At 50.1% G+C, this 14,701-nt stretch overlaps 1 protein-coding gene across 1 annotated transcript; it reads left to right on the top strand.

The window, feature by feature from the left end:
• The first annotated feature begins 599 nt into the window (after positions 1-599).
• LOC129202601 (C-C chemokine receptor type 8-like) lies at positions 600-2,887 on the top strand. Its single transcript, XM_054815675.1, has 2 exons — positions 600-664; positions 1,808-2,887. The coding sequence occupies exons 1-2, from the start codon at positions 611-613 to the stop codon at positions 2,885-2,887; spliced, it is 1,134 nt and encodes a 377-aa protein (XP_054671650.1). The 5' UTR covers positions 600-610.
• The last annotated feature ends 11,814 nt before the right edge of the window (positions 2,888-14,701 follow it).

The raw sequence follows: 14,701 nt of genomic DNA, 5'->3' as shown, positions 1-14,701 counted from the left end.
ATGTTAGGTTTACAGTTGGACTCAATAATCTTAAAGGTCTTTTCCAACCTAAATGATTTCCAAGGAAAAATGTCAAAGCAAACATGGTGCCCTATGCCATCACTGGCTATTGGCAGCATGAGGCCGTCCCCCCCCAGACATCTTCACTGAAAATCCTTGGAGCAGAGGAGAGGCAGCGCTGCTTCCCCTCTCCTAGCTACAGGGGCTGCAGGTGAGAGGTGGGGGCACTTTGCAGACACATGGGGGAAATACTGCAAATCTATTCCACTGACGTTCGTATCAATGCTCAAAGTGAAAAGACAGCGATCATTTAGAAGATAAACGCTACATGTTTCCGTTCCTCTAAGTATCAACTAAAGTGGTAAACTCATTGGCTTGGGGTTTCATACGTCTTTAATGTAACACACCACACAGAGGAAAAAGGTTTTTTTGTGATTGTGCGCTGCCATGGTGAGGACCTCGCCTGTGACTTGTCACTCAACGTAAGCTAAGGTAAATACTGCCGGCATATATGTGTGAAGGTATGGCTGCTTCTTAAAAACCTGTGATATAAAGGCTTTTTTTTTTTTTTTTTTTTTTATGTACACTCTTTCAGACACAGTGTTGTATTATGGAGGGGAACTTGACGTACCTGCTGGACAGAGTGGGCTCTGAGGACATGTCGGTGAGTCACCCCCCACCGGGCTGCTGCCCTGCAAGCCGAGGCCAGTAACACATCTGAGGGGTCCAGTTTTGCCTAAGGGGACACATACTACTGGTAGGGACAGCAAGGGTTTAAAAGAAATTAGTGTGATTGTTGTTCTCTGAAAAAAAAAAAAAACCCAGTGAGTGAAAATATCTTTGGCTGTTTGCTGTCACAGGTGCTGCCCAGGGATGTGGTGGTTGCTGCTGGGGGGCTGCGGGGGCCAGGGAGCAGGGAAGGGGAATGTTGCTGCTGCTGGTGCATCCTGATGGGCGTCAGGAGAGCAGAGCCGCTGGTGTTGAAAGGAAAGCCAGCTGTCTCTGTTAGCAGACTAAAGTCTTGGTGGGCATGAGCTGCTGCCAGCAGTGGTTTGAGCTGGCGCAGGCCAAGAGAGCAAAGCTGTTCTTGGGAGGAGGGAAGAAGGGGCAGAACAGCCTGTCTGCTTTTGGGAAGTTGCCCCTCAGGCAAGAGCTGCCACCACTGATCTCACCCAGGGTGGAGGGAGCATACAACGTGCAGCACCCACCAGTGACCTGTACATGCTGATGCCTCTACAGCTGAAAACCTTGAACCATGCAGGAATCCTCTGCAAAAGTCCCACAAAGGGCTATTTCTGGCATGTAGCTAACTGGAAACGCAGCTTTTAGGAGATGAGCATTTACATGTTAGTTCCTCTTTGAGCACTGCTCCATTTTTCAAAGGAAACATAGAACAGGACTCTGAAACTTTTGTCAGGGGCTCTCAGCCACATGGCCATGCCCATCTGGTTGCTGGTTTGGGGATGCTCCCTGGCTCTGGCCCCGGTGCCCCGCCACGTCCACCTGGACTGCAGGCTTGGAACTGGGCACCCCACATGGAGCTGGCAGGGGGATACTGGTAACCTCTGGTTTACCACCACCGCTGCATTTTCCTTGATCTCCTCTGCCCCTCTTGTGCAAGTCCCTCATCTTGCAGGGGAGGACTAGTCACTCATGTTCATTCCTCATTTGCATCCTCCAACACAGCTAACGCACAGCTGTTTGTTTTGTCCTCATGCGGCTTGGTGTGAGCTGACTTGTGCCTAGCATATTTGCTGAGAGGGTAATTTGGAACTTGTGCCTCATGAACTTCATTGTCCTTGAACAGGTGGGTTACACATCACCAGCATCTAACACCTCTGCAGCCTCTGAATATGCCTTCTTCTACCCAGAACTGGACATCAGCTGCGATGTTGAAAATATTTCAGCATTTGCATCTACCTTTTTTCCAGTGCTGTACTCTCTACTGTTCGTGACTGGTCTCATAGGAAATGCTTTGGTCGTTTGGGTCCTAACAGTCTTCAAGAAAGTCAGGGCCATGACTGATGTGTATCTGCTGAACCTCGCCATCTCTGACCTCCTCTTTGTTTTCTCCCTCCCGTTCTTGGTTCAGTACTCCATCAAGAGCCAGTGGACTTTTGGAAATGCGATGTGTAAAATCGTCAGCTCAGCTTACTTCATTGGTTTCTACAGCAGTGCCTTCTTCATAACCATCATGAGCATCAACAGATACTTGGCCATTGTCCGGTCTGTCTACGCTCTACAGATTCAGACAACTGCCCATGGGGTTATCACCAGCCTGGTCCTTTGGGCAGTTGCCATTTTAGCATCAGTGCCAGACTTAATTTTTTTCCAGGAAATGAATGACAATAACCAGACTAAGTGCATCCCTCACTATCCTAACGGCAACAATGGCTGGAAGACTTTCACTAATTTTGAAGTTAATGTCCTGGGGTGGCTGATCCCTGTTGGTATCCTCATTTTCTGCTACCACAGCATCTTGAAAAACCTGCAGAAGTGCCGTACTCAGAACAAGTACAAAGCAATGAAACTGGTTTTTATTGTCGTCATTGTGTTCTTCCTCTTCTGGACCCCTGTCAACATTGTGCTTTTTCTGGACTCTCTGAGGAACCTGTATGTCATCGACGACTGCCAGACAAGCCACAAGCTAAACCTAGCCATGGAGCTGGCCGAGGCGCTCTCCTTTGTCCACTGCTGCCTCAACCCAGTCATCTACGCCTTCGTGGGTGAGAAGTTCAAGGAGCACCTCCGTGAAGCTTTCAGAAAATACACACATTTTCTGTTTATCTGCAAAGACTATAGTGCTTTCGGTGGGCGCAGTCTGGACAAGCACTCCTCTGTGCGCGTGACGTCCTCACAGTCATCTTTTGTTGGCACTGTGTTGTAGAGCTACAATTAAGAAACTTTCTTCCTGAACAGGTGACCTGAAGTTGAGAAATCCTCCCAGCAGGGCATCCACAGGGATGCAGTGTTTGGGCAACCTTTTAGGACAGGAAAAGTGGAAGCAGCTGCTTCAGCTTACTTTTATCATGATCGCTTTTGGGGTTCTTACTTTTTAGCGTCTTTTTTCAGCTTGTGCATTTTCTTCCGTCCTGGGCAGTTCTACAAAACTGACAATGCTTCCAACTGCCTCTTCTTTCCCTCCTCTCTCTCCCTCCCTCTTCCTCCTCCCCCGGGAAAAAGAAGCAGAGACTAGATTATTTTCCTCCCTTTCCCTTGGCACGTCCTGCCCTGCTTGCTTTGTGAAAGGGAGGCCGAAATTACCAGCAGACTCTGGCACTGCCCGAGCAGCATGGAGAGATGCCTTACAAACATTTCTTCCCCCATCTCAGATTCAGTGCTGAAAGGAACTGTTTATGTTTCTGAACTCAGGACACTTGGCTGCTCCTTCCCTCGTCTGAGCAGAGTGGATTGGCTTCGTAGGCAGGGACAAAACCTGCTCTTTCAAGGGAAATGGTACCCAAGTTTAAGGCATCATGCCAGGGCCTGGCTCCCAGTTGGCAGATCTGAACGAGGTTACCAGCCCAGAAAGAGCTTAGTGAGTGAATAATTAGACAATCAACAAAGAATTAAATGCTATGCATGTGTTTTGTCAAAATCAATGTGGAGGAATATCTAGGTATGATCTGCAGTCCCCATCTGCTACCAGGTCCCACAGCTCTGGGGCTGGAAGGGTTTGGAAGTTGTACCCTAGAAATTACACTGTGGGTGTAAAGAAAAAAACTTTTATGGGAACGAATGAGTGCCCTAGGGATGAGTAGTGAAATAGTTACCGGAAAAAAAGAGGCTGAAGAATGGAAAAAATACTGAGTGTGAGCTGAGGGATTGGTAACAGTCATATGTCACAGCTTCCTGTGGACCTGCTGGCTGGTGAGCCGCAGACCAGGGTGGTGGCTGCTCTCAGCAAAGCCCTGACCTGCTGGCTGAGCCGCTGGTTGTTCTGCGAATGCCTGAAACAGGATGGAGAGAGATACAAACAGGGGTAATACACCAAGCATCCTGTAACTCAGGTGATATCTAAAACGGACGACACTGGCTGATTTGAGTGGCCAGAGGCTCCAGAGGTGCCTAAAACCCAGACGACACTCACACTTCCTCATGAGGGAACTTTTTGAACACTTTAAACAACTGATGTGCCGGTATTGTTGCTGCTCTTGAGCATATGACTTGGTTTGACCTCCCAGTTACTGTTCCAGCTGGGAAACTGAATGACTGATTTATATGTGAATGGTTACCCATGCATATGCATATAGATGTACTTATACATACATATATATATACATGCGTGTATGTGTATATACACAAATATATACACCTACATATACATGTGTGTATATATATCTTCTTTATATACACAAATATTGATAGGTAAACGCAATGGTGTTCTGAAGCTTTTAGTCCTGATCTGTTTCTCCCTACAAGATATCACCGTATTTGAAGTTTTATAATAAAGATACTGCCTGCAGTGCAATTGCACAATCCTTGCACCTGAGGAACCTATTTCATTGTTAATTCTTTCAGCTTGTACATTTTCTTCTATCCTGGGTAGTTCTACAAACTGACAATCCCTCTAGCTGCCTCTTCTCTCTCTCCTCACTCTCTCTCCCTCTTCCTCCTCCCTTGGGAAAAAGAAGTGGAGAGTGGATTATCTTTTATTTTAGAAATTTAATTTCCCATAAGATTCTGCCCTTGTAGTGTTTCCACACATACTAGGTACCCTTGGGCTTACTTGGCTAAAGTTAGAGCAGAACAAAACACAAAATACAATTCTTCTAAACCACTGATCTTCTTCGGATAGGATTTACTATTTTAATGTGTACTCGTATTTGCAATCTGCAAGGTACAATCTTTTGCAAGAACACGCCAGTAACAGAAGGTGTGCAAGAAATACATGCTGGCTCATATGGGCCATGACACACGTTCTCCAAATTGTAAAGCAAAGACTGTGACCAGGGGGAAAGGTTCAGCTGCTGCCTGGGTCCTAGCAGCAGGATCGCAGCCAGGCGCAGCAGTGCAGCTCCTGCCTTTCGGGTGCCTTACCACCCTTGGGCAACCAGGCTTTTTCTGTATGTGCAAACACTCGGGTGCTCTAGAAGGGGATTCACAAAAGTTCAGGACAAAGCCAAAGGGTGATGGGCAGGAGGACAGCACCAGCTATCTCCCTCCCCTGCAGATCCACAGCGTGAGCCCTCTAGATCAGACCTGGCTCAGCTGAAGCGCAAGAGATGGGAATGATTTCTGCAGCCCCGTCCTGCAGCCCTTGCGTGGGCACTTTGGGACAGGTGCTGGAGCCCATTTGCCCAAGCTGGCAAGAGGATGGCCTTTCCCCAGTGCTGCTGAGCATCTCTGCTAGGGGATACCTCCCTCTTCTCAGAGGTTTCATTGACTGCTGTGTAGGTATTGGAGCGAGGCTGTGATCTAGGGCTTCCCTGCAAGGGATGTAACCCTGCAGCGTGAGGGTGGCATAAATGTGCAGAGCCTTCTCAGCAAAGTCTTTCACTTCTCTAGTTCTCACTACAGTCTAAAGGGCATCTTCCCCCTGCTGCAGCCTCAGCACTGCTTGCAAAGCCTTCCAGCAGGGAGGCGGGAGACGCTTTCTGCTGCTCAAAGGATTTCCTGCCAGAGGCAGCTGCCTTCCTCTGTCGCAGTAGTAACACCAGGAGCCCCAAGCTGGACCTGAACTCAACTTCTCCTTGAACCCCAACTGCTTTGAGGTGCTACTACTGCCTTCCTGTGCAAAAGGTGGAGGTGAGACCCACATCCGGAGGCTGTACAGCTGGCAGGAGCTGCCCTGTGTCAGTGCAGACCGCCAGGACCATCGCTGCAGGTCTCAGAGCTCATCTCCTTTCTGAAGGGACAAGCCTGGGAGCAGTCTGCTGCTCTGCCCAGTGTCTGTGAGGGCACTGAGAGCACAGAAGAGCAGGAGGCATCTTCCTGTGTCTGTGCAAGCTGCTGGGCATCTTGAGGGTAATGCCAAATTTTAGGGTCATCGCAAGAGCTGGGAACACAAGAAGCACCCAGCTGCTGAGGCTAGACCATCCTGCATCCTGTTCACCTGCTTGCATAAAAAGTACCCACCACAGGTGTTATATTGGTCCTGCTCATATATGCTACTTAGCTTTATATCCTGATCTATCTTTTTCTTTTTGCTGAGATGATGCAGGTTAAAGAGGATTCAGGATGATGTTGGCATATTAAATAGTCAGATATTCTCTTGTTCTGGCTTCAGTGTATCATCTTACAACAGACACCAGAGTAATTGTTACCCACATTCAAGCTTAAACCTAAAATACATACTTGTTCTATTTTGATTTATTGGTGTTAATTGCATCAGAGGATCCCTTCTACAGAGAGTCTCTGTTAGAAAGATGGAGTCTTTGTCTGATGCCACCTCTTCATGTTTGGATGGAAACACCTTGACAAGCTAGGTCGTTGCAGTGGCATCAGCGGGGTTCGTCTTGCACAAAGGTCACTCGCCGCACTGTGCAAACCCGTGCAGCATTTGTAGAGAGCAAAAGAATATGCTTAAGGACGCACGCTGTTGAACTGCACCAGCAAAAAGTGGGATAAATGGGGATATGCTAGCTCACAGTGTTGCTAGATCCCTTGGGAAACAGTGTGAAGTGAGACCTGGTGGATTCTTTCTTCTACATCTTTCAGCTCTGAGCTGCAGGACTGCCACTTTAGCACAGGGAATGTGCTTGTTCCAAACGTCAGCATCTTGTTCCAAAACAGCATCCTGGAGTATGAAACTGGTCCATATCCGGCTTTTTCTGGCATTATGCTGAAGCCTCCTTCCCAAAGCGACATGGAGACAACACTAATTAGATCATTGGCAGAATCTGTGGCTTTCAAGTCACTCGTTCAGGCCGTTGCATGCAGTCTGGGGATGAGGATGGGAGCTTCTGACTTGATCCTTTCCGGAGAAGTCCTCCCAGCCAGCAGTGCAACTCTGCCCCTTGCTGCTGTGGTAGCATCCAGCTGCCCCCGGAGGTCAGAACCAGTCAAAAGTTCTACGAGGGAAAAAAAAGAAGGGTTATTGAAGGGTATTTGTGTCCCGCACCTCTCCTGGCTGAAAGATGTTCCCGCGCAGGGAAGGGCCTGCATTAGCATGCACAAAACTCCCCAAACCCTTGGTAATTGTATCGTGCCCAGGATAATTCTGTTGTATTTTCAGCCTCTTGAAAATACTGATTTAGTATACCAGTTATGAAGCACCGTGGAAATTATTAACTGTGCCAGGAGAGGATGCAGAATGGATCATGACAGAAAAAAAGTAAACATGACTTTAGGTATTCTGTCTGGATGTAAAAAAAGTTTGGGAAATTGAAAGAGAATTATGTCCTTAGTCTGAATATGTAACAATTTTAACTGCAACACGCGGGCTGGCATGCATTTTTGGTTAATATTTGTACCTCACAGGCAGCAGACAATGCTGGGCAAAGCAAAGCTGCTGCTGTACTACGCCAGTTTTGATGCACGGCTTCTGAGCAACGTGCTTCTGTGCATCCGTGTGCTTCTGCGTCAATCTTTATTTCTGCTAACTCAGCTGAAATACCAAAATATACAGAGGCAGGTGACAGAAATCCCCAGCTCAAAATAGCAGTCAGCAGTCTGCTGACGAGTGCATTTGCTGGGGCCTTGTTCCGACCCAACACTGCTCTCGTCTTGCGGCTGGCTGGGACTGTCCGTGGGGGTCCGGTGTCCTTTCCAGCAGTCAGTGCACCCAATGTAACCCTGGCGTCAGCAGCTGGGTCAGACTTACCACGGAGGATGAGATATATGCAAAAGAAGAGTACTACCAAGCAAACAGCAATGTCTGCTGTGTTACCTCAGTAAATACTGGTTTTCCTCAACATGCTCTCGTGTCCAGGCAGACTTCCCACTAACATTAATGAATGTGCGACATATGCATCCCTGTCTGCATCACCAAGACATTTATCCCCTTCTTCACCTGAAATTCTCTGAGGATGTTCAGGCTCCAAAATCCTCCACATGCTTGGGTTTAGAGAAGGTAAAGCACTTGAGTTTTGAGAGAAAAGGGCACTCAAGCACCACAACCAGCTGAGGTCTTCACGTCACATCTGTCCACCATTAGCTGCCCGGATAACCATGCCTATCATAGAGGATCCTGCAGCACAGGTTCAGGAGGGGCTTGAGAACAAGGCTATCATGCCTTCAGTGGTCCATGATTTTCTCCTTTTTCTACAGACAAAAGAACAAAACCAGGCTGTTAACCAATGAAGGGCAGCAAAGCAGTCATTTCTTAAAGCCCTAACCATTTCCTGACCCATACTTGGAGATAAATGCGACCTTTCCAGAAAACGTGAGCGCAGTGCCAACAAGGTGTGTGTTGCACACGTGAAATGATCTTCAGGGGTAAAGCATGGCCTGAGCTTCAGCTCCGCCAAAGGGAGACGGCATACCGAGAAACAGAGTGGAGCGGAGGTTCTCTGTTCATCTCTCCATTTCCTAACACCTCAGCAGCATGTGCATATGCTCCTCTTCTGTTTCAAAGACACCATGGTCCTCTCTGAAGCATGGCAGCTGCCATGGAGGAACAGCCCCAGCCCAATTCGTTCCTTAACCTGAATGCTGTTGCTGTACTTATTGACAGATGACTTCGGGGGCTCTTTCAGAAAAAAGGAGATGAATCATGATCCAAAGGGACCCATTTTAATACCTATCTCTTGACCCAGCACTGAGCCCAGGGCAAGGTTTGTGCAGGTCATGGTGGACCAGCAGAGAGGTTCGTGGCTCTCTGGGCAGGTTTCGGTCCTTCAGAAAGGCCACAGGATGCTGGGGTTTTCTGCCTGTTGAAGGGGCACATCTGACGCCTGCCTCTGGGATGGATGTTGCCGCAAATCCTTGATGAACACTTAGCACGGCACAGAGTATGAGAGGAGATTTCAAGAAGACAAGAGGAGATTTCATTTGGGATCTTCAGAAAATGCGTGTCTCTAGCAGTAGCAGGGAATGGATGTGGTGCACTATATGCCCGGGTCAGTGACAGCCTGTGGCCTATTGCCACCAACTAAAGTGAACTCAAACACAATTTGGTTAAAAATGTACACATCAATAGATTCTCTTGACTTCATGACTAAAGCTGTGCTGAAGCAATATCTCCATTATCCATTTCTAAGTTAACAACATCAGACAACTATTGGACCGGCACCCAGCAAATAGGCAACACTCATTAAGAGGCATACATCGAGTAGAGCAAGCATATACAGGAATTTGGCCCCTTAGGCAGCTCTATACATTTTGTCTCCTAAATAGAGATGACAGGCTGCCCGAGCAGAAGGAACAAGCAGCCCCAGCAGCACTGAGACTGCTGGGGAGCTGTGTTGGGTTTGCGTGGCAAGGTTTTGGTAGTGGGGGGGCTACAGGGGTGGCTTCTGTGAGAAGCTGCTAGAAGCTCCCCCTGTGTCTGATAGAGCCAATGCCAGCCGGCTCTAAGATGGGCCCGCCGCTGGCCAAGGCCAAGCCAATCAGCACCTCTGTGATAACATATTTAAGAAGAAGAAAAACACTTAGAGAGAGAGCTTTTGCAGCCGGAGAGAGGAGTGAGAAGATGTAAGAAACTCTGCAGACACCAAGGTCAGTGCAGATGGAGGGGGAGGAGGAGCTCCAGGCGCCGGAGCAGAGATCCCCCTGCAGCCCGTGGTGAAGGCCATGGTGAAGCAGGCTGTCCCCCTGCAGCCCATGGAGGAAGGATGAGGGGGTGTAGAGATTCCACCTGCAGCCCGTGGAGGACCCCACGCCGGAGCAGGTGGAGGCACCTGAAGGAGGCTGCGGCCCGTGGGAAGCCCATAGTGGAGCAAGTTCCAGGCCGGACCGGTGGACCCGTGAAGAGGGGAGCCCATGCCAGGGCAGGTTTGCTGGCAGGACTTGTGACCCCGTGGGGGACCCCACGCTGGAGCAGTTTGCTCCTGAAGGTCTGCACCCCGTGGGAGAGACTCCATGCTGGAGCAGGGGAATGATGAGAGGAGTCCTCCCCCTGAGGATGAAGAAGCGGCAGAAACACCGTGAGATGAACTGACCGTAACCCCCATTCCCCGTCCCCCTGTGCCGCTGAGGGGGGGAAGGTTGAAGCCGGGAGTGAAGTTGAGCCTGGGAAGATGGGAGGGGTGGGGGGAAGTGTTTTAAGAGTTGATTTTATTTTCTCATTCCTCTACTCTGTTTTGCCTAGTAATAAATTAGATGAATTCCCTCTCTAAGTTTGGTCTGTTTTGCTCGTGCCGATAATTAGTGAGTGATCTCTCCCTGTCCTTATCTCGACCTACAAGCATTTCGTTATGCCTTTTCTCCCCTGTTTAGTGAATGAGGGGAGTGAGAGAGCGGCTCTGGTGGGCACCTGGCCTCCAGCCAGGGTCAACCCACCACAGGAGCTGTGAAATGCCCAGGCATCTCCCAGTGTAGCAGGGAGAGAAGCTCACAGGCCACCTCACGCGGTAGCTGGTACTGAGGGTAACACCTGGGACGCTCACACCACAGATGTCGTGCTTGGGGAAGGTGTTTCACCGAGCCTAAGCCAGAGAGGAGCAGGCTGCCTGCTCTCTGTTTGCACAGAGCTTGTGGCAGGACATCCTCTGGTGCCTGCGCCGGCTGGTGCAGACACAGCAGCACCCTTGGAGCCACTGCTGCTCCCTGGACCCACGGCACAGGTGGCTTCACAAGCCTTCCCGGGGTCAGGCTTGGTCCCCGGCTGGAGATGCCAAAGGGCACCTCTGCTTGCAGCTCCTAGAGGGGGAAGCACTGGCCAGAGGAGATGAGATGTCAAGAGGCATCAGTGATGGCAGTGGCACAGGCTGCTGGCACCTCGGGCACGGGGAAGAGAAACAGCCACTACCACTGTCAGGGAGATATGGGCTGTGCCCGGCACGGCAGCGGGAAGCCCTGTCTGAGGGGAGCCCAGGAACAAGGCACTTGGCCACCAGCCCCGGCAGGAAGGCAGCCAGTGTCCCCGTGTTTGGAGGAGCAGTGTCAGTAGGAGAGGAGGAGGAGGAGGAGGCGGAGGCAGCAGGTGCCCAGGTGCCTGCCTGAAAATGGCAGGTGCCATTTTCTTCCCTGTCCTCCCCACACTTCATGAGTTTTGCAAGGAGAGACCGAGCCCCTCACTGCCCGTCCTGCCCTGAGCGCAGTGGTGCTGGCTCTCACTGGGAAGCGAGGTGATAGAAATAAATGGCTTGTCCTGAACAGAGCTCCAGAAGAAAATTTGACCTCAAGCTGTGAATGCGCGTGCAGTGTGTGAGGATGAGCACAGCGACAGACAGAAAAGGAAGGACAGAGCCCCGGCTGAACACAGACTAGCAGGACACTACAAAAGTGTTGTCCCTTGTGTTTGACTCAGCACCAGCCTTGACCACAGCACCCGCAAGGTCAAGAGATGTGCGTGTCAGCAAGATTTGCAAACCAGCTGCCAGAAAGCAATGCCTTTCCTACACAAGAAGCGATGGAGTAAATAGGTCTTGTTCCCCAATGCTCAAGTATTCAACTGGGCTGAGAGCAAAGAGCAGCACCGGGTGGTTTCCTTGGGTCTTTTGTCCGTGCTCACTGCAAGGCAGACTGCATTTCTCCTCCCTTCGCTCGCACCAGCTGCTTCTGTGTCTTTTCACCTGTGCACCTCTTGCACCATCCCCGCACAATTCGGTGTCTGGTGTCCCCAACACTGCGCTACCCCAAGGGGTGCTTGGCCACAGCGGTGCAGAGAGGGGTGGTGCTGGTGCAAATGTACCCACCAGCATCAGCTCTCGTGAGCAGCATGAGGGCAGGAGCGAGGAGGAAAAGGAGGGAGAGAGAGATGCAGAAAAGGAGGGAGGGAGGCAGCTTGCTGGAGTGTGGCTGTGTGGCCGTTCCTCCTGCCTGGGCGAGCCCAGGAGGGCAGGGATGTGACCCCCCCCCAGCTGACAGCTTCCTGCCCGCTTTTTCAGGTCTTATGGTTATCGTTGGAGCCAACCTCACAAGCAGCACAGCCTCAGCGATGAGCTCTGAGTGATGGGTATAACTCAGGTAACCACTGAAACAGGTGGATCCATGTGGCTCGCGTGCACATCACCCATCCCAGTGGATTAGGACACCTCCCCAGGAGACCTGGCCAAGCCTCCATCACCTCTCCAGGGCAGGAAAGCACCATCCCCAGGTGGCAGCTGGAGTGAGGGGAGGCTAACGAAGGCTCAGGAACCCAGATGTGGTCACCAAGGCACAAGTGAGCCTAAGCACGAAGCTGGTTCAATGCCCTTATCCCTTCAGTGTTATTTCTAATGCATGGATAACTGCTCCTCTTCATTTTTTAATGCCCGTTTGGGCTGCACTCCTTTTGCTTGCAGAAAGCGTGCAAGCCTTCAGCTTTCTGTGGCTCTTCTCCTCAGCAGCTCTTGAGCTAAAACATTTTCGTCCCTAGACATAGCTTCTCTCTCTCTCTCTCTCTCTCTCTCTCGGGGTAATTTTTGCCTCCCTGCCTTTTTAATGAGGAATAAATGCATCTCCCAGTGATGGCAGGAAAGCCGCTACAGTGGGGTTGTCTCCTTGCATCTCTCCAGGACAGTGACATGAAGGGATGAGGTCCCTCTGCTGGGTTTTCTTTCAGAAGTGAGGCACAGAAATGATTTCTGCAAAGGGTTGTGTGTGTGCACGTAACCAGCTGGTGCCCATACCCACACCAAAAGCTGCCAGGTGGGCTCTGGGCAGGCAGCAGCTCTGCTGCAGGTGACCACGGGAGGAATGGGACACCGCTGTGTCAGGGATGTGCCTCCAGAAGTGCCTCCACTCAGCTGACAGAAAAGATGAGAGTTTTTGGAGCAGAAATTAAGAGAAGGGGTGGGGGGAAATGCCCAGCAGGGTTCAGTGTAGTCACGGCTATGGTGATGTTGCGCTGCTGAGCGTGCAGGGCTGAGCCGTGCAGGGCAGCTCTGCATAAGAGAGCTGTGGTGGGACCTAGGGGCTCCATCCCTGCTCACCACCCAGCCATAAGGAGTATTTCCAAAGAGTCCAGCCTGAACGATACAATTCCCAGCTCTGTGGCACACTACTCCCGGTAGTGCAGGGAAGGAGGTCACAGCTGCCTGCGTTTTGCTCCTGTTCCTCCGTTTGAAAGAAATGCAGAAGAACATGGCAGGGCTTCAGGCTGGAAGAGCTCTTTCTTGGGATATGAGACATCTGGGTGCTGCTGTTGCCATCACTGCTTTGCTTGAGGAAACAGTGCAAGTGTCCGTTGTAGCTGCACCCAGCGACATGGTGCCATCCACCGTTCAGCCGCAGCTGGCAGCCCCGGGGAAGAGAACGGACGGCTGCGTCCCGAGCTCTGCAGCCTTTGGGAGCATTTCACACGCACCGTTCAGGCTTGTAAGCCTTGCCAGGGTTGAAGTCTGCTCCTCAGAACAATCGTTTGGATAAGCTTTTGATGTGTCTTCAAAATGAAAGCAAACATGATGCCAACGGCTGTGGTTTAGAGTCAGAGTTAGTTGTAAGACCAAAACGCCCCAGCAGGTGCTCTGCATAGCAGAGGGAGTCAAAACAGGACCATATCTGCTCTTTCATCATCAACGTATGGAAGCTTGCAAGTTTGTGTAGGCATAGCATCTCCATAGACTATTTTCCACACTAGCCCTTTTTCTCCCTATCTACAAGGAATTAAATCCTCAAGGGGCATTTCTGCTACAACTCCAAAACCACATTCTGCATCCGCTTATTCATTCCAGCTCTGCCACAGTCTCAGCTGTAACTGCTTTCCATTTGAGCAAAGCGATAAATCACGCAAAAAGAAACATACAGCCCCAGTAAGTCTCTGGTGGCCGCAGAGGGAAGCCCTGCTGTCACAGCACGGGGAGAGAGGAGGTTCCTGGGGATCCCTCTGGTACCCCAAGGCAGTTACACTTGGCCATCGGCCCTGCAGAGGGGACGCCAAAGAAGCTCTGGAGAGCAAAGACAGCCCCTTTCTTCAGACAACCACCACCATCAGGCTTTCCCACAGGGCAGCACAAGCACGGTGTGCTGGGCAGAACACTGTTTTGATACTTCGGGCCAGACATTTCTTTACCAAGCGCTTTAGACCACAAAGCTTGATCTTTGGCAGCGCTGCTGTGCAAAACCCTGCCTCCCTGAGCTGACCTGGCAGCCCAGCCACGGAGCAAGAGGAGATGCTGCTGGTGTGGAAGTGCCACTGATGTCCCCAGATGGTGAGAGAAATAAGTTTTCAAATGCAGAAGGAAACTCAGAGGGAGATGGAATAAAAAGAAAAGGGGGTTTGTCCCTGTCATGGTTTAACCCAGCCGGCAGCTAAAACAACCACACAGCTGTTTGCTCATGCCCCTGGCCCCCCCGCCTGTGGGGTGGGGGAGAGAATCAAAAATGAAAAAAAAAGTAAAACTCATGGGTTAAGATAAAAACAGTTTAATAGGACACACAAGAAGATAATAATAACAATAATCATCAATATCAATGTATAAAAATTAATAAATATATGTATTCAATTTTATTAAATTTCTAATATAATTTATAATAAATTTATTATTATTATTATTATTATTATTAGGCACCCCCTGCCTTCTTGTTGGCAGGCCAGTATGAGAAGCTGGAAAGTCCTTGACTGCTTGGCAACAACTAAAACCAGCAGTGTGTTATCAACATTATTCTCATCCTAAATCCAAACCACAGCACTATACCAGCTCCTAGGAAGAAAATTAACTCTATCCCTGCCAAA

Source organism: Grus americana, chromosome 2 (assembly GCF_028858705.1).
Source record: "Grus americana isolate bGruAme1 chromosome 2, bGruAme1.mat, whole genome shotgun sequence".
Classification (NCBI taxonomy): Eukaryota; Metazoa; Chordata; class Aves; order Gruiformes; family Gruidae; genus Grus; species Grus americana.
This window is presented reverse-complemented; position numbering and strand designations above follow the sequence as displayed.

Excerpts from the sequence above, each read along its gene's own strand:
- LOC129202601 (XM_054815675.1), top strand. The coding sequence starts at position 611 with ATGGAGGGGAACTTGACGTACCTGCTGGACAGAGTGGGCTCTGAGGAC. Across the intron at positions 665-1,807 it reads TGGGCTCTGAGGACATGTCG|GTGGGTTACACATCACCAGC; the intron begins GTGAGTCACCCC and ends GTCCTTGAACAG.